The sequence below is a fragment of the Podarcis pityusensis genome (genome assembly GCF_964106645.2).
Source record: "Podarcis pityusensis genome assembly, chromosome: 10".
NCBI classification, from domain to species: Eukaryota; Metazoa; Chordata; class Lepidosauria; order Squamata; family Lacertidae; genus Podarcis; species Podarcis pityusensis.
The window spans coordinates 20,639,577-20,659,459 of record NC_138035.1 but is presented as its reverse complement, the minus strand read 5'-3'; the positions used below and the strand labels follow the sequence as shown (position 1 = coordinate 20,659,459).

General features: G+C 41.2%; 1 protein-coding gene across 1 annotated transcript in view; it reads left to right on the top strand.

Moving 5' to 3' along the window:
* IPO8 (importin 8) overlaps positions 1–19,883 on the top strand; it is a 42,157-nt gene that overhangs the window by 10,166 nt on the left and 12,108 nt on the right. Inside the window, 16 exon segments of the mRNA XM_081023963.1 lie at positions 562–651; positions 2,457–2,551; positions 6,113–6,197; positions 6,748–6,882; positions 7,389–7,488; positions 8,010–8,086; positions 8,589–8,705; positions 10,057–10,146; positions 10,951–11,116; positions 11,995–12,155; positions 14,118–14,243; positions 14,447–14,513; positions 15,173–15,298; positions 15,836–15,933; positions 17,207–17,302; positions 19,425–19,645. Coding sequence (XP_080880089.1) covers positions 562–651; positions 2,457–2,551; positions 6,113–6,197; positions 6,748–6,882; positions 7,389–7,488; positions 8,010–8,086; positions 8,589–8,705; positions 10,057–10,146; positions 10,951–11,116; positions 11,995–12,155; positions 14,118–14,243; positions 14,447–14,513; positions 15,173–15,298; positions 15,836–15,933; positions 17,207–17,302; positions 19,425–19,645 — 1,850 coding nt within the window.

The window sequence follows — 19,883 nt, the reverse complement described above, 5'->3', positions numbered from 1 at the left end:
AGCTCTTTGTACTTAAGAAGGCTTCTTGGACATTGTAGAAACCAAGATTTCCCTTCAAATGAATGGGGACCTTATTTTCTAAGTCTAATTGCTGTGCAGGGAGGGAAACTGATGAGGAGAGGCATTTTGCAGCCCTGACACCTTTTTTAGAACACCCTTTCTGCATTCCCTTTCTGTTACTTCTGTGTATCACAATACCTCCACACTTCCCCCCATGCTTCTTCTGTATTCCCCTGTGAAGCTCCTGATGTACTCCTCTTAAATAAATCGCTGAAAGTCATTGCTGCCCATGGATGACCAGGTGACCATCACATAACATACACTCCCAGGGCATTAAGAAAGGTAGTCCTACCCTGTCTCTTGGAGCAAAAATAAGTAAATAATCCAGCTGCGTTGTGGTGTTGTATCAGTAGTATAATAAATTGTTTTCTTTAATAAAAACAAGGTGTAATCTCTGGATTCTAGTGCAAATAATATAGTCTGGAAACACAGCAATACCTTTACTCTTTGTGTGTGACACCCTGCCCCACCCCATCTTTTTCTTCCTTTCTTTAATTCCAGTATGCACTGCCACTTCAGCTGGTGAATAACCAAACCATGACTCAGTGGATGGAGATTTTCCGGACTATCATCGACAGAAGTGTGCCTCCTGTAAGGATTATATTACTGGGCAACACTAATGCCTTTGGGGAATAGGAAAGGGGGAAGTGTAGCTTAAGGGGCATATTAACTTAACACCGCCCCCGCCCCCCCTGTTTGCAGTGTTATTAGAGGCTTATCCTCTAGTTGTGTTCCAGTATTTTAAAAAAGGAGGCAGAAAGAAGGACAGGAGCAATTGCTCACACTTTCCACTAGCTTGGCAAGAATATAGTGTTTCTGAAATACAAGGAAGAAGATACGTAGGAAAATCTGACTTCAGGTGCCTTCCACAAACCTGCTGCCCCCCCCCCCAGCCCTCTTGGCCTCTGTAAGCACCGAGTGATGTCATCACAACATGTGACCATTGGCTGCCTTGCTCATGGTACCCTGTTACAAACTGAGCACTGTTGCAGCCTCCCAACTACAGTAGTGCCTCTGGCTGTTGCACGGTCTCTGGGCCCTGTTGGGTTTCAGTGCCCATGTATACCCAGGACTTGCAAGGGACCCATTGCCTGTGCATCTCTGTGTGGGCCATGTTCTATAAAAGCAGATCAGCACAGGAGTGTGCTGCCAAGTGTGGTTGCGGAATCTCCCTCTTTGAAGGTTTTCATGGAAATCTTAGCCAGATTCCTTTTGACCAGGCTGGGCTTGGGGCCATTGGCTGCCTTGACATGGGGAGAAGGAAACAAGCTTGCGCTGGAGTGGAGCAGGCAGAAGGTACTGCTCAGTTGACTCTGTTGTAGAAGCTGATATTGCCTGTTCCCTTACATGCCTGAAGATTGCTCCAAGACCTAAGTATGTACAGTGATGTAGCTTAGCCAGAACCTAACCTTAGTCCATGAGGATTGAGACTCAAGCTGTGGAGTTCGTGACATATGCAAGTAACTGTATTTTTCGCTCTATAAGACGCACCAGACCACAAGACGCACCTAGTTTTTGGAGGAGGAAAACAAGAAAAAAAATATTCTGAATCTTAGAAGCCAGAACAGCAAGAGGGATTGCTGCGCAGTGAAAGCAGCAATCCCTCTTGCTGTTCTGGCTTCTGGGATAGCTGCGCAGCCTGCATTTGCTCTATAAGACGCACACACATTTCCCCTTACTTTTTAGGAGGGGAAAAGTGAGTCTTATAGAGCAAAAAATACGGTAGTTTTGCACGATATATTATACAAGCTTTAAAGATGCACAGTTTTGGCTTGATGTTCTGTGCATGCTATGACATGCCAGGGCAGGGTCTGAAGGCACCTGATGCTGCAGCTTTGCTGAAGCCAAGCACGTCTGAATCTAGTCAGTGCCAGGATGTCAGATGCTTACGAATCCTATGTATCTTGCATTGAGGTTTACCATGAATAGAAAATAAGCAGGATATAATTCATAACGTATCGAAAGGTATGGGGTGGACACTACAGCCTGCATAATCTGTGTAGTCTGCAGAGTATGAACCATGTGGAATTTGTCTCAGTAACAAATTCTGAGGATTTTGTATTGCTGGTTTCAGAGAACAGTCTCAAAAGAAGTAATTTTCAGTCTTTTTACAGTGCTGTCCTAAGCATGTTTGTTCAGAAGTAAATATCACTGTGTTCAGTGGGGCTCTTTTGATTATGAATCTTTATATTTTAATGTTTGTGTTAACTGGTCTTTATACAATGTAAACCACTTCAAAGCCAATTTTGGTCTTAGGTGGGGTGTGTGGGTGGGTGGGTGTGTGTGTGTATATATATATATATATATATATATATATATATATATATATATATGTTTTCTTAATGTTCAGCGGTAATTTGTGTACACATTGGCTGATAGTTATTTCCTTTCATTAGGAGACTCTGCAGATTGATGAAGATGATAGGCCAGAACTAGTATGGTGGAAATGTAAGAAATGGGCTTTGCGGATTGTTGCTCGCCTTTTTGAAAGGTAAAATGCTAACTAGAGCAGATTTTCTGAACTCTGTTTTTCTCAGCACTATACTTCAGTCATTTTTCTATATATTTAATGCAGAGCTTTCCAAACTCTGTGTCATGACACGTTTGTGTGTTGCATGAATACTCCCTGCACCCCTCCAGGGGCTGGAAAGGGGTTAGTTTAACCTCCGGTTTGCTAGTAAAACTGAATAACTGTGTTGTGAAGTGAGGCATGTCTAAAAAGTGTGTCACCAACATTAAAAGTTTGGAAAGCTCTGATTTATTGTAAAAAAGTATCCTTACAAATCTAAAACAGGAGCAGAAACTTCCAAACTTCTTATGGCTGCACCAGAGGGGTGTGTGTATGAGAGAGTCATAGTCACTTGTGCCTGTAACGGTAAACCAAGGTTTAGCATTGTGTCTGAACAAGCTCTGTATGTTCTTTCACACTTTTGTTCACATCTTTTGAAAAAGTTTTACCAGTTTTACTGAAGGTCTCCATTGAATATTTTCTTTTCTTTTTTTTTTTTAAATGATATTTATTCCAAATTTAAAATTACAAAAAAAACCCGGAAAACAAAACAGTACAGGATACAAAGAAAAATTTGACCATAACCATAACAGAGCATAGAATAAAAAGAAAAAAAAGAAAAAAAGTACAATAAAATACAATAAAAAAAAACAGAACAAGAAATATACAAAAACATTGCATTAAAATGAAACAAAAACCAATTAAACCTTTACACAACTTTTTCCCTTTACTTATTTCCTTGACCTCCTCTCACCTCCCAGTTTTGTATTCTAGTTCAGATCGTTCTTTTTCAGCACATCCTTCCAATCTTATTTTCATTTGCGTAATTTAATTTAAAGTATTATAATTAAACATCCTCTATTTCATCAATTTCATCAACTCATTTTTACTTAATCCTTTATCTCATATCTACCCAAACTGCCTAATTTTCTTTTTCCAACATCTTTCTAACATTCTTTAATATTATAATGCTTTTGAAGATATATTTTAAATTTTTTCCAATCTTCTTCCACCGACCCTTCTCCCTGGTCTCGAATTCTGCCAGTCATCTCAGCCAGTTCCATATAGTCCATCATTTTCGTCTGCCATTCTTCTCGGGTGGGTAATTCTTGTGTCTTCCAGTACTTTCCGATGAGTATTCTTGCTGCTGTTGTAGCATACATGAAAAAGGTTCTATCCTCCCTTCTCACCGATTGTCCGACCATGCCCAGAAGGAAGGCCTCTGGTTTCTTCTGGAAGGTATACTTAAATACCTTTTTCATTTCATTATAAATCATCTCCCAGAAGGCCTTGATCTTTGGGCATGTCCACCTAAGGTGAAAGAATATACCCTCATTCTCTTTACATTTCCAACATTTATTATCGGGCAGATGATAAATTTTTGCCAGCTTGACTGGGGTTAAGTACCACCTGTAAATCATTTTCATTATATTTTCTCTTAAAGCATTACATGCCGTAAACTTAATACCTGTGGTCCATAACTGTTCCCAGTCAGCAAACATAATATTATGTCCAACGTCTTGTGCCCATTTAATCATAACAGATTTAACCGTTTCATCCTGAGTATTCCATTTCAACAGCAAGTTATACATTCTTGACAAATTCTTGGTTTTAGGATCTAACAATTCTGTTTCCAATTTTGATTTTTCCACCTGGAAACCAATTTTCTTATCTAAATTATAAGCCTCCCTTATTTGATAGTAGTGAAGCCAGTCTCGTACTTTAGTTTTTAAATTGTCAAAACTCTGCAGCTTTAATCTGTCTCCATCTTGTTCTAAAATTTCACAATATTTTGGCCAATTTGTCCATTGAATATTTTCTTTTGCTCATTTTCTGTTTCTCATCTTGCAACTATTTGTTGAATTTGTATCACCTTTAAGACCAACTAAGTTAGTTCTTGGTATGAGCTTTCGTGTGCAAGCACACTTCTTCAGATACACTCTGAAGAATACACTCAGATACACTCTGTGTATCTGAAGAAGTGTGCTTGCACACGAAAGCTCATACCAAGAACTAACTTAGTTGGTCTTAAAGGTGCTACTGGAAGGATTTTTTTTTATTTTGACTATGGCAGACCAACACGGCTACCTATCTGTAACTTGAATTTGTATATCATCCTTCATCCAAAGATCACAAGGTATAAATGAGAACATAAATTACATAACAGAAAACCCAAAAACAAACTAGAGCTATTTTGAATATATCTAGAGCGTGCAAAATCAAGCCATGCCCCATTAGCCATCTTACTGCTTGCCTGGGAGTCAGGAAGTCAGGCAAGCCACAATGCATGGTGGGTGGACTGTGTTTGGCTTCGTACACAAGTGCAAGTCACAAGATATGAAGGCCTTCTCTAGTAGGCTGATACCTTTGCATCTTTGACACATCATTCTTGCAGCTCTTAAGAGAAGACCAGTTTGCTTAATGTGAAATCTGTCTTTTACTATAGGTGGGTTATAACACAGTGGTGCCTCGCAAGACGAAAAGAATCCGTTCCGCGAGTCTCTTCGTCTTGCGGTTTTTTTGTCTTGCGAAGCAAGCCCATTAGTGGATTAGCGCTATTAGCGGCTTAGCGGGCTTAGTGGATCAGCTGATAAGCGGCTTAGCTATCAGCTGATAAGCGGCTTAATGGCTTAGCGGATCAGCTGATAAGCGGCTTAGCGGATCAGCTGATAAGCGGCTTAGCGGATCAGCTGTTAAGCGGCTTAGCGGCTTAGGATCAGCTGATAAGCGGCTTAGCAGCTTGGGAAAAAAGGGGGGGAGGGAAAAAAACCTGCAGGAACTCGCAAGATATTTTCATCTTGCGAAGCAAGCCCATAGGAAATTCGTTTTGCGAAGCACCTCCAAAACGGAAAACCCTTTCGTCTAGCGGGTTTTCCGTCTTGCGAGGCATTCGTCTTGCGGGGCACCACTGCACCTGCATGTAGTTAGCCAAGGGGAGTGTCAGGGAAGAGTTAGAAGTTTCCAGTTTCTCAGAGGGAGAAAGCATTCCCCAAGGGGGGAGGGAGAGCAGTGAATCTAATAGAAGGGAGCAAGAGGAACAACAGGGAGGGACCGGCTGTTCACAGGAAAGGCAAGGGTTAAGTTCTAGCTCAGATTGGGAGGAGGGGAGATACAGGCCAGCTCTAGCCAGGAGGTTAGAAAAAAGAGAGGGAAAACGAAGGGAAAGGCGCCTTCGCCATTTTGAGGGTGGCTGGTCACGGAGAAGCACAGCTCAGAAGGTATCTGAAATAAGTGACTCTGAGGAATAATAGTTAAGAACTGTTTATAAGATTATTTTGTTAATACACAATAAAAAGTTTTATAAAAGAACAAGAAGTGTTTGTGTGGTGATCTGAAGAGGACAACGACCAGTCCTGACAGGGAGTCACAGTGAGTGTATGTATCCTTGTTGCCTTGAGTGGTCCTAGATTTTGCTTCCCTGCTTTTCTTCTTCCTTTGGTGTCCAGGGTTATTCTGAGCACACTTTTATATATGATCAACTTTAGCGGCATGTGTACGCATTAACCTTCAGTTTACGTACTCGCTTTGGATTCTTTCTTCAAGGTATGGCAGTCCTGGGAATGTAACAAAAGAATATTTTGAATTTTCTGAGTTCTTCTTGAAAACCTACGCTGTGGGAATCCAACAGGTAAACATCTGCCATTTATTTTATTAGTATGATAGTTCCACAGCAGGAATTTTTTACTTGTCCTTGTATCATTTCTTTAATGCAGGGATAGGGAACTTGTGGCCTTTAAGATGTTGTTGGGCTGCAAATCCCATTATCTCTAATCATTGGCCTTGCTGTCTGGGGCTGATGAAAGATGGAGTCCAACAGCATCTGGAAGGCCACACCTGAGCTTGGGACCTTCTGCACACAAAAAGTCTGCTCTATCACTGAGCTATAGCCCTTAGTTTTCCAGGGTGCCCCTCTTCCCAAAGTGAACTGCTGATTATTATTTTTATTGTAGCTGCCACTTGCACCTCTCTTGCCTCCATTTTGGCCAGTAGGTCCTCCTCAGATGATCAAATTTGACCATTGGGCTTCCAGTTGCTGGTCCCTGTTGTATGTTGTTACAGCAAATCTTTCCCATGGCTACCATGTTCAGGGATGATGGTGGTAATGGAAACAATCACAATGTTCTAATTTTAAGGACAGATTTTCAAATGCAACCTGATATATGTTGTTTTTCCTTTAGGTGCTCCTAAAAATCTTGGACCAATATAGGAAGAAAGAGTATGTTGCACCACGTGTCCTTCAGCAAACATTAAACTATCTGAACCAAGGGGTCAATCACTGTATAACCTGGAAGCAGATGAAACCACATATGCAGGTCAATACAAAAATAGTGATTGGTGTCCCTGCACAAATACTGAGGATTTGAGCTAGAGCTTTTCATGTAGTGTTGGAGCTTGAAAAATGAATTACAATAATTAACATTGCAATTACTATAACATTGCAGTTACTATAATGGGAATGCAGTCACTTGGACAGAAATAACCAGTCAATAGCATATTTATTTCATTTATCTGTATTTTATTCCACACCATCTGTAGGATTTAGAGTGGTCTCTCTCTCTCTCTCTCTCTCTCTCTCTCTCTCTCTCTCTCTGTGTGTGTGTGTAGCTATCTCCCACCCCTGCCTGATAACATTTAGTAATGTAAAGCATGTGATGTGACATCATTGCATTAGCTGCTGGATTTGGTGGGTACAGTATGCAGCACACTGTACTGCTGCAGGATTCCTAATGATCATTTGTTGGGGTGAGGACTTGTGTTTGAATGATTAATAATGTGATTTTGCTCTGTTGAACATTCTCTTTGCATTTTTTCCTATTAGACTGTGTGTGAAGAAGTGATCTTTTCCCTGATGTGTTATAAAGATGAGGATGAAGAGCTCTGGCAAGAGGACCCCTATGAGTACATCCGCATGAAATTTGGTAAATATGGTAAATATGTATTATGCATCAGCTAGATGATTTCCTTGCTATCACTGATATTATTTCCCAGTAGCACCCAATATTTGAACAGATTACTATACATTCAGATCAGCCTACAGTGAGAAGTTTTGTTTGTTTGCACCTGTAATTTTGTTAGTATTTAGGCAATATAACAAAAGGAGATAAAACAAAAAAGATGGCAAAGTAGGACATGCCCCTGTTTAACCTGTCCGTTGTACCCCATCCCTAAATAACAGTTTGTTTAAGCCTCCATAAACTATGATTGTGGTGAGGTGTCTGTTAAAAACACAAAATAAGGGAGAGACAGTAGGATATTGGCTGAAAGCTGTTTACTTCCATTAGTGATTGCTCATTTAAGAAATAAAAAGAGCCTTGTTGGGTTGTCCTTGTTCTGTCAATTTCAGAATGATTTGTCAAAATGTTCTTGTTAAAGATTGTGCAGTAACACTTGATGTGGTTTTCTTTTCTTGTTCTTTTTGTTGTTGTTGAAAACTTGAAAGATGTCTTTGAAGATTATGCATCCCCTACAACAGCTGCTCAGATACTTCTGTACACTGCAGCAAAAAAGCGAAAAGAGGTACTTATAATACAAACACTATGACATTATAAAGGCTTGTACCGCTTCCTCCATTCTTCATTGGCTGTGATGGGAAGCCTGTGGCCCTCCAGATGTTGTTGGGGATGGGAACTGGAATCCAGCAACACCTGGAGGGCCAAGATTTCCTATCCCTGCTTAAAGGCTATTTGTCTCCCTTAAAAAAAATAAAATCTTTATTACATTTTAATCCTCTTTGTTAGCCAAGTTGCTCAGGAGCAGTGTACAAGATATGTCCCTGCCTGAAAATCCAATGTTATCCTTGCCATGACCATCTGAGCTGGTTCAGGCTACAGTGACCCCTCCCATTCCTCCAGTCTGGACTGATGCTGCACTCACTCCCCCCCCCCATGGGTCACTCTCCCCATGGGTCATCTGGCATTCATCAACAGCACCACCAGTGTCTTCTTGGTTTAAACAGAATGACTCCAGCATTTTTTACTTTCTAGTTCTTAATTTTCTGCATTTTGTTCCATCTGTTTAGGTGTTACCCAAAATGATGGCATTTTGCTATCAGATACTTACTGGGCCCAATGTTGACCCTAGGAAAAAAGATGGGGCATTACATGTGATAGGATCTCTAGCAGAGATTTTGCTGAAGGTAAGCGGATGAAGACTTGTAAGATACATGTAGTTTTGCCACCAAATATGTAGTCTTCAATGTGATTCATGAAAACTTTAATGCAGGGATCAGAATGCACATGTATATCTCTGACAGAAGGTCTGTGTAGAGCAGGAGTTGATAAGGGGTTCTAAGAGAGATGAATGAAAATGGAATGAACCAAGATTCGTACAGTATATTTTAATTAGTATTCTGGGACTACCTGGCAAGTCCTGTTGTATACATGTATTTCATCAGAGACATGCATGGAAATGAAATTGATCTGTGGACAGTAAGGCATGGTAAGTAGCTCTAGAATGTTCATTAAAACAGACGTATCCTAGTTGTTCTGTTCAATTTAAATACCATCTTGAAAAGCAGGTGTGCATCAGAGGGCACTTTGGTCCTCAAAACAACTTGAAATAATCCCATGGTATGCTATTGGCCCGTAAACCAGTAGTAGCACTTGAAGACGAGAACAGTCAAGCTAGACAGGGATTTAGCCTGTGCATCAACAGCCAGGTCTAACCAAAGGAGAGAGCTACAAGGAAGCCTCTTAACAAACAAGGCAATATCTCTGGTCTATATCAAAACTCCCAGGTTTTGTTTTTCACCTGGTCTTAGAAAGATATTCTGGTCCTTTCTGCAGTCTTACTTAAGCACACGAGAAGAGCCTTGCTGGATCAGACAAAAGGCCCATCTGGTCCAGTATCCTGTTCTCATAGTGGCCAACCAGATGACTTTGAGTTCAACTGTGCATGTGACTCCCAGCAATTGAAATACATAGGCATGCTGCCTCTTATAGCCTCCTTCATCTATGTCTCATCCCACTTCCTGAGCAGGAGCCAGCCCAACAGTGAAGGCCTCATGCAGACACTTAGGGGCTGCTTTGTATGTTACAACTTTAGCTTATATCTGCATTGCACATACTGAGCTATAGCTTGCAGTACTCCCAAAAACATGCTTTGAAATGCACATTTTTGATACAGGCATATGCCATAGGGAACTCTCTTTGGCAGGTTCCCATGTAAGAGGTTGGATATTCCTGTAAAACTCTTAATTCATAGCAAGTCCGCATTTCTGGATACATGTACCTTCATAGGGACACATTCCCACCTGTGGCTGTAATTGGCCTGGACAGCATAACATATTAACAGTCGGGCATTTCTGCATTTTATTGGACTTATATAATGCCAGAATATTTTCTGAGAGTGAACTTGAAGCTAGAAGCTGATTTTGGTTTATATTTGTGCAATTAGTCTAGGGGAGTTAAATTTTGGGACATAATTGAATGTTGTCACATATCAAAATGGAGACTAACCTTTTTTGTGGCTACTGTTAATTCCATCAGAAGAGTGTCTTCAAGGATCAAATGGAGCTGATGCTACAGAATCACATCTTTCCACTGTTCATGTCGAACCTGGGGTATTTGAGAGCAAGAGTAAGTGACCAGAGCAAGTGTATCGTTCTGCAGTAACTTGCTCTTCTTACCATCATTTAGAGAGCATGCTCCCTCTTACAGCTTCTGGGAGGCTGATTTAAACTTGTTTGCTTTCTCAAGGGGCAATGGGGCGAGATGGCATTGGGGATGTTGTTTTGCACATTGTTGCTCTTTGCTTTTTTTGTTTGCTCTTTTATTGCTGACATTCTTGCTTGCTGCCCCTCTCCTGAAGGTCGGGTAACTGTCTGGAGCAACATTTTCATGTGGCACAAAGGACTGTTGCCTGTGCAAAACTGCCTTAGTTATACACAAGTGTCTCTATGGAACTTGGCCTAGAATTTTAATGGTTGTTGTTGGTAGTGGTGGTGGCTTTAATCAGGGGTGGATGTATGCGCGTGCGCACACACACACACACACACACACACACACACACTTAGTTGTCTAATGTAAGCCTCTTCAAACCATAATACAGTGGTACCTCAGGTTACGTACGCTTCAGGTTACAGACTCTGCTAACCCAGAAATAGTGCTTCAGGTTAAGAACTTTGCTTCAGGATGAGAACAGAAATTGGGCTCCAGCGGCACGGCAGCAGCTGGAGGCCCCATTAGCTAAAGTGGTGCTTCAGGTTAAGAATAGGTTCAGGTTAAGTACAGACCCCTGGAACGAATTAAGTACTTAACCTGAGGTACCACTGTATGGGGTACAAGTCTAATCAGCTGAGAACTACCAGCACACAACTAGATTCCTTAGAGAACAACAGAACTCAGTAGTGTCTGTTTTGCTTTCTCCCTCTTATGCTGCAGTCCTGTTGGACTCTTCATTCGTTCAGTACTTTGGAATTCCACAATGAACTCAACCTAAGGAATGCTGTTGAGCTAACAAAGAAGAGCCTGATTGACGACAAAGAGATGCCTGTCAAAGTGGAAGCTGCCATAGCACTTCAATCCTTAATAAGCCATCAGGAACGAGGTTTGATTTTGATTTTCTTTCTTTCTTTCTTTCTTTCTTTCTTTCTTTCCTCTGCATGAACATCCCCAGTTCAGTTCCAATGCCTAGTTGCTAAACTTCAGATTCCTTCTGTCAAAATAAATGAATATTATGATAATTCTCCTCTCTGTAATGACAGACACTAGAATATAGAATATGTACCAGCCAGGAAGGGTGCATCCTTGTTCTCACCCTACTGTGTATTGTTGCTGTAAAGGTGCACCCATGTATTGAGTATCAATGCTCCAATAACATCAATGCATCTGTTGCTACTCTATCAAGCATCCTACTAAGTGGTTGTTACTGACTGAATAAATGCCCATGTAGTTCATTATTGGCCATTCACTTCCCATTCTTTGAACCTTCATTTAAGTGTCAGGTATTTTGACTGCTAATTATGCAAATAGGTCTGAGATGAAGGTTAGGATTGGTGTAATAGCTGCAGATGTTACAGAACCCTGCTTTAGCAAGTCATCATATACTATCTTCTGCAATATTTTTTTTTAGAAAGGGAGCAAGGCGGACCTGAGTGTATCTTCAAGGAAAAAGATGCAAATTCCCCAAATGGTCTGTTTAGTTTTCTCCCTTTTTCAGCTTTCCAACATACCACTTTTTCTTCCACCAGTGAAATAGTTCAGGAATAGAAAGCAGACAGATATGTGTACCTAAGAAGCACTGATAAATAGATAGATAAAATGATAGATAAATAGATAGACAGATAGCTATCTATATTTTATCTTTCTATCATTTTATCTTATCTATCTAGGGGGTTTAATCCTAATCCAGCGCTCCATGCATCTTCATTTAGCAAATGACCCCTTCTATCTTTTTCTGTGTTGTTTTTCTGTGTGCCTTTTTAGCAAAGGAATACATTAAGCCCTACATCAGGCCAGTTATGCAGGAGCTGCTGCTTGTTGTTCGGGAGACTGAGAACGATGATCTCACCAATGTAATCCAGAAGCTGATTTGTGAATACAGTCAGGAAGTAGCAACAATTGCTGTTGAAATGACACAGCACCTGGTAAGAGATAGCAGTGCTCTGATACAGAGGAAAACCTCTGATGTTTCTGGTTCCAGTTGATCTTGTTGGAATCAAGAATTTATTAAGGGATGTGTAGCTTCCAGCTTTGGCATTGTAAAGACCAGTCTGCATGTCTATAAAAATAAGTTTTAAACGACTTGAAGAAAATTAATTGAATGCATTTCTCATTTTATCTCAATATAAGGCAGTACATCCTGGAAAATTCCCATGTGTTTTTGCCCATACCACATTTTTTTTCAATGGGTTAACCCTAAATATTGAAACTTTTGTTATATTTTTAAACTGCTTTAAAAAAATATATCCTGGTTTTCAAAAACACTGAGCCTGTATTGCTCTCTTTTCCCCACCTTACATTCTCAGCTGTTTACATGCATTTCAGGCAGGTTTATAGTCTGTGGAACGAAACTCTTACATAAAGAGTGGAGAACCCGTGAACCTCCAGGTGTTGTTGGACTCTGTCTCCCTTCGCTTCCAGTCAATAGGGCTCATGGTTGAGGATGATGGGAGTCAGAGTCAAACAACACCTGGAGGCTCTCAGGTCTTACGTTTAACATGCACACCTTGTCTTCATCCAAAACTGCAACTAGGTTTGACTACAGTGGTACCTCGGATTACAGACACTTCAGGTTACAGACTCCGCTAACCCAGAAATAGTACCTCGGGTTAAGAACTTTGCTTCAGGATGAGAACAGAAATCATGCAGCGGCAGCAGGAGGCCCCATTAGCTAAAGTGGTACCTCAGGTTAAGAACAGTTTCAGGTTAAGAACAGACTTCCAGAATGAATTAAGTTAACCCAAGGTACCACTGTAATTGTCTTTTCTCACATCCCACCTCTCCTCCTTTCTCTCTCTGTTGCTAAATATTGCTTTGTAAGCTGCTTGGAGCAAGAACCATTCTAGGACACTACAGTGGTACCTTGGTTCTCGAACTTAATCCATTCCAGGAGTCCATTCAACTCCCGGAACTGTTTGAAAACCAAGGCACGGCTTCCGATTGGCTGCAGGAGCTTCCTGCACTCAAGCGGAAGCCACGTCGGACATTCGGCTTCCAAAAAATGTTTGCAAACCAGAACACTTCCGGGTTTGTGGTGTTCGGGTGCTGATTTGTTCAATAACAGCCATTCGAAAACCAATGTACCACTGTATAAGGTTTAGTTTAGTTTAGTTTAGGTATATGTCGCTTTTCCACAGTGAATTGTGCTCCAAGTGCCTCACAACAAGCAACTCGGTGTATCTCAGTGGTAGAGCATCTGCTTTGTATGCTGAAGGTCCCGGGTTTGATCCCTGTCATCTCTAGGTAGTGCCCTGCCTGAAACCCTGGAGAGCCGCTGCCAGTCAGTATAGACAGTACTGAGCTGGATGGGCTACTGGTCTGACTTGGTATAAGACAGCTTCCTATGCTTATTATCAACATACCAAACATTTGAAACGATATATATAATTTTTTACAAAACATGTCAATCAATTCACATAAGACCTTATAAGATCAGATAAATAGGATAAGTTCAACAGTACAAAGAAATAATCTATATACAGAGAAAACTCAAAAGTTCAGGATGGGGGCAGGCACAGGGAAGGCTACACTACAAGTTCTAGTCTTGCATTCCAAGGGCCAAGCAGCCTGGCTAAAATGCCGTTTGGGAACTAGATAGTTCACAGCTGGCTCACTCACTAGAGGAGGCCAACACAGCCAATGGGAAGTGCTGTGGAGGGCAATGATGGTAAGCCCTCTTCCCCAGGCTTCCAGGTGTTCTAACCACTAGTGCAGGACTTACTGCAAGGTGCTGTGCCCATTGATGGCTTTAATACATAATAATAATAATAATAATAATAATAATAATAATAGTAATAATAAATAAATAATTATTATTATTCATAGTCTCCAAGGATGACATAATCAGCAGGCTGCTTCTCCATTGTTTTGTGTCTTGATTTCTTTAGGCAGAGATATTTGGGAAAGTTCTCCAAAGTGAAGAATATGAAGAACTGGAGGATAAAACTGTCATGGCTATGGGGATCCTTCACACAATTGATACAATCCTTACTGTCGTGCAAGACCACAAGGAGGTGAGCCTTCTCCATCACTTGTCAACAGGTGGCGCTGTGGGCCTATTCTGTTCCACAAAACCTTTGCCTACAGCTTTCAGCCAGTCATAATTTTAAAACAGTTTTAAATTTAGCTTTTTGTTTTAGGGCAACTGTTCATTTAAACAAAAGCATTCAGTTGTTACTTTCATGCTATAAACGGTCTCTGTCTCTTCTTATTCTAGATAACTCAACAGTTGGAGAGCATTTGCTTACAGATCATTGGCCTCGTCTTGCAGAAGCACGTAATAGGTAAATTTAAAAAGCTGACCTTCTAGAAAATATTTCCAGATTTTTTGTTTGTGTTTGTATTGCAGAGAACTAAATGCCAGTCTCGAATTAGATATTAGAATATAGTACACCCTCTTTTTCCAGCCAGCCTTTGCCAATCTGGTGCCCTCCAGATGTTTTGGCCTGGATTGGTGAAGGCTGCCTTAACAACTTATTTTCTCTGCTATCCACTTCAGTTTAGGCATAAATTATTAGCCTGTTGTGAATTTACTTTTGTTGCACATTAGACATATAGATTGCTTTCTGTAGTGCAAATTGGAAGGCCAATGGAACAACAGTCAATTCAGTTCTAGACATACCTGGGGAATTGACAGTGGGGCACACAATGGGAGTATAGTATTGTAATGTCCAGGTTCAAATTGCACTAAATGTGCAGTTTTGTTTAAGCCCTGAATCAAGTCTATGCAGTGCTGGTTGGTAAATTCCTTACCGTCACACCTTCAGGTGAACTGGCAAGCTTGCTGTCAGTATACCTCAAGGAAGACATGATTGCAAAACATGTTTGCTGGTTAAAATTGCTGTATAAAGGATTGATAATGATATGAATTTTTGCAGTTTGTGTGGGATTTGCAAACTTTTATTTTCAGACCTCATCAGATCTGCGGGGGTTTCCCTTTCAGAGTTCTATGAAGAAATCCTCTCTCTAGCATACAGCTTGACGTGCCATCTTATTTCACCTCAAATGTGGCAGCTTCTGGGTGTCTTATATGAAGTATTTCAACAGGATTGCTTTGAGTACTTTGCAGGTAATGAGCTCTGTAGTGTGTTCTGAAAGGGGATTGACTGATGTTATAATAACCTGAGAGACTGGAGCAGTAGATCTGTTCAAGTAACTCGATTTGAAGTATTATGTTGGCTAGCAGTAGTTCAGGAAGCTATGATGGAGTGTATCAATTGTCAGTTTGTCTCAGCTGAGTGAAAACAAGCTTGCATTGTTCCTCAGTGCTATAGATTCAGAGCTGCATGTGCACGGGATAGCCTTGTGCAGAGTGGTGTGCACTTAATTTGGGCTGTGGCAATCCAGTTTCTGAGACCTATATAAACTCTACATATTGAGTAAATTTGCACATTTCCTCCTTCCGTCATGTAGATGGCTTCAGGGATTGCCAACACACTTCTGGCATTTCTTTGGAGCCCTAGGAACTTGTTTCCCACCCCCCCACCCCTTAAGTTATTTATGTGTTTATAGTGCTTGTTAACATGTACTATGCAAGGAAAACAACTCTACAATGCTAACCTTACTTTTGCTCTCAAGCTTAACTGTTTTGCTTGCCTTTGTCTAGATATGATGCCTCTCTTGCACAACTATGTCACTGTTGATACCGATACGTTACTGTCAAATCCCAAAAATTTAGAGATAATTTACACCATGTGTAAAAAGGTAAGTATTGCCATTGTTCATACCTTTACCAACTAGGTATCAAAAATGAATATGAAAAAGTGACCGAAAAATGTAGCACTGGGTGAAATGTAAAGGTCACAAGTAGTCCTGTTTAGACCTGCTTTTAGCATACATTCTCTGCTTGCTTCCCTTCAGCAGACTTCAAACCCAGGGTCTGAGGGTCATGCCTGCATGTTACCCTGACAGGATGAGTGTAGTTACTTATACCCACTGATTTTGGACATGGTATGGCTTTCTAAAAAAAAACAGGATTTTTCTGCCCACGCCATATGTTGGATCCTTTTCCAATTCTGTTACTTCTTTCACTTAGGTTCATAGCACATCAGCATGCAAGACACCCACTTTACAACTAGAAATGATGTATATCCTACACAAAAACATATGCTAGAATACTGTGAATGTGTTTGTCTTTTAAATACATGAGCTGTACCAGCAAACAGGACAAACACTTATTCTGTTCTTGAATATTCAGTTTCGGTTGCTCTTCCTAATGTGCTTGTTCTGGGAAAAGGCCCACAGAGTATTAGTAGAATTGCCTTTCTCTAGTAGAGGGCCATGCTTTGGCTCAGTTTGCTTGAGCAACACGGAGCTTTTTGCTCTGCCATGCATCCTCTTTGCTTTTAGCATGCCGAGGTCTGAACACTTGAGGTAGATCTGCTGGGATTGACAGCTGTGCATTGCGTGCAGGCTTTGTACTAAATGGCCTTTTGGCCTATTCTAGCTCCATGAATCTGACAGTGAGACTTGAAAACAGAATAAAAACAGATCCGAGCTCGCTTGCTTTTTGCTCACTGAGCCTGTTGAGCATAATGTTTTGAGAACTCTTAATTCACAAACGGATTCAGACCACAATGTTCAAGATTCTACCCTGTTTTTGAAGGCTGGGGATCAATTTCAGTGAGTGCCACTTAACTCCACGAAAAGGAATAAAAGTGCCAATACTAAGACTCCCATTATGGGAACACCTTAAAATTGTTACTGTTCAGATTTACTGTTTATCCCTCATTTCTGTATAAGCTCGTGTGATTAGCCCCTCTGTTTTTATGTCTGCTCTTCTCTTGTTATCCAGTTATGTTGGATGCCTTGCTGATTATTCAGATAAGAGGTCATACTGTATTGGAAAATACGTTTCTCAGATATGACATGAATGGTTCAGAACAGTTTCCATTTACACCCTGAGCAAACATGTTCTGTTTGGGCATGTTTAGTATCAACTGACATCTCAGTAATTTGTTTATGGTTTTGTTGCTAGGTATTAACTGGTGATGCAGGAGAAGATGCCGAATGCCATGCAGCCAAGCTCTTAGAGGTCATTATTCTGCAATGCAAAGGGAGGGGTATTGACCAGGTAATCATAGAATCATAGAGTGGCATACAGTTTTTCTTTTGCTGATGATCATTAGATAGAACTAGCTTGAGATGGGTCTAGTTTGTGCTTGGAGGAATGGGCTGTTTGGCCTAGGTTATTTTTTTGTAGTGCTGGGCTAGGTGTCACTTTGATTCAGCATGACAGATGGGGCAAAACATGGCTACCTTGGCAAGGAATTCCACAGTCTAGACACAATCACTGAGAAGGCCCCCTCTCCAGTCCCAAGAGGGCCTGCACGGAATACCTTAGTAAGCAAGCATGTCTTAGTAAGCAAGCCTGAATTCTACTCAGTATTGATCCAGAGCAGTATTCCAATGAATAGTTAGCAGAGTAAAAACTTAAACATGTTGCAGGAGTCCCAAAAAATAGACCATTAATATTTCATCCGGCAGAGCTTTACTGCTGCTGAAGGCAAATAAGCATAATGGTCACAAATCCAATACATTCAGGATTGGCACTGTCCATAAGAAATCCAGTTGCAGCAGACTTAACTTAAACTTACAATAACTTATAATAAGACTAAGCCTTAACACTAAGCATACTATATACAGAACACCGCAACAAAAAGAAAGAGAGATAGAAAAGAGTGAAACCCAGGCCCCTTCTGGCCTTATTATTTTAGTCAGCATGACCTTGACAGGAAGAGATAACAGGACCTGTTTAAGCCAGCTGTACTCAGCTTCCCAAACATCAGGAATCTTCTTGTTTCTTTCACACAGAGAGGCTTCCAGAACCCTCTTGAATTAATTAGAATAGGAAAGATCTCTACACATCAGATCAATACTTTCTGTACCAAGAAATGTAAACTGACAGGCAGTCCTTTAGATATCCCAGTCCCAAACCATAAAGGCTTTTCAAGGTCACCACCAGCCCTTTTGCCAGTCTGTTCCTTCAGTCAGACGGCCACCTGCTGCCCACTGCTCTGGGTAGGGAGGGTGAAAGGGGTGTGAGCTGCATGGGAACCTTGTGCATTGCCACCTTTTCCTGTTGGCAGCTGACAAAATTGGGCAAGAGGAGAATAGCGGGGATGTTGAGGGGGCGAAGGGGGTCATGGTGGGATGCCAAAGGAGAAGAGAAAAAAGGGGGAGAGCTGGGGAAGCAGATAAAGGAAAAGGTTGAACAAGGAGTTGGGGGAGGTTGGAGGCTTCCCCTCCAAAGCACTCTTCATCTATCATAGGACCTCCAGGTGTAGCTGAACTCCATAGTCCCCGCAAGCATGGCCAATGGGTGTTCCCCACACCTGTTCTATCAAATTGAGAAGTTACAATCTGATGGTGAGAATTTAACCACCAGATGGCGCTCCAGGTGCTTAAAAATATTTCAATAAAAAATTGCCTCTGCTTCTCTGGCCTTCTGCTTCCAAAATTGATCGCCAACGTTCTGGCAGTAGCTCTTCTGCTTTGTACATTACACAAGTATTTGGTGGTATCATTCAGCTGGTGGTTAGGTGGGACTCATATATGACGGGCTACAAGCTATCTCAGAGAAGTGACCGGTATAAATTATGCATATTTAGCAGAGTTGCATATTTTTTCTTATTTTGCATACCCCCAGGGAACAACAAAGAGCTTCACAGGGTAGTGAAGCTTTGCTTCCTGACAACTGGAATTCTTGTTCAGCAGTTTCTTTGGCTTTCTGAGATTTCATCAGGCATAGTTCCCATTTCTTCAGTAACTGCAGGACTGAAAAACAGGCCTTTAAAAAGAAAGAGCCGAGATTCTTAGGAAGCAGTATTCTAGAGCCAGTATCTCATTATATGGTTTTATAACATAATTTCCCCTTCAAAGTCACGTAAGGAATTGTGTGCTGTATAGTTGCATGTTTGTGAGGTAGCAATGGGGAAACCTGTGGCCCTCCAGGTGTTGCTGGGATCCAGTTCTCATCAGCCCCAGCCAGCATGATCAATGGTCAGAGGTGATGGGAACTGTGGTCCAGCTTAATCAGGAGGGCCACAGGTTCCCTGACCCTTATTCTAAGGAAAGGTAATTCTAATTGTAAGTTAAAGCCTTTTAATGCCTGGAACTTTCTCTGAACATATTTCATTTCTCCACTTTCCCTTTGCTTCCTCTACCCCATGTCTCTCCTGTTTTTCTATCCTCAGTGCATCCCGCTCTTTGTAGAAGCTGTCCTAGAGCGCTTAACGCGAGGGGTTAAAACCAGCGAGCTCCGCACCATGTGTCTCCAGGTGGCCATTGCGGCCCTTTACTACAACCCTGATCTCCTTTTGCACACTTTAGAGAACATCAGATTTCCTCACAACCCAGAGCCCATCACTGCACAGTTCATAAACCAGTGGATGAATGATACAGATTGTTTCCTTGGGTAGGTGTCTGGTGGTTTTTCTTTTTTCTTTTTTAAAAGCTTAGGGCTTCTTGGAAAGCGACTTTTTATTTTGGTTTGCGTAGAGGGTCCAGGAAAATATCAAAACCTGTGTGGAGCGAGGATTTTCCTTGACCTTCCCCACCAACTGCAGCTCCAGATTGTACTCTGATATATTTTTCCCAACAAAGAAAATCTATTTGGCTTATTTTTAAAAAATAACATCATTTCCTCCAATCGT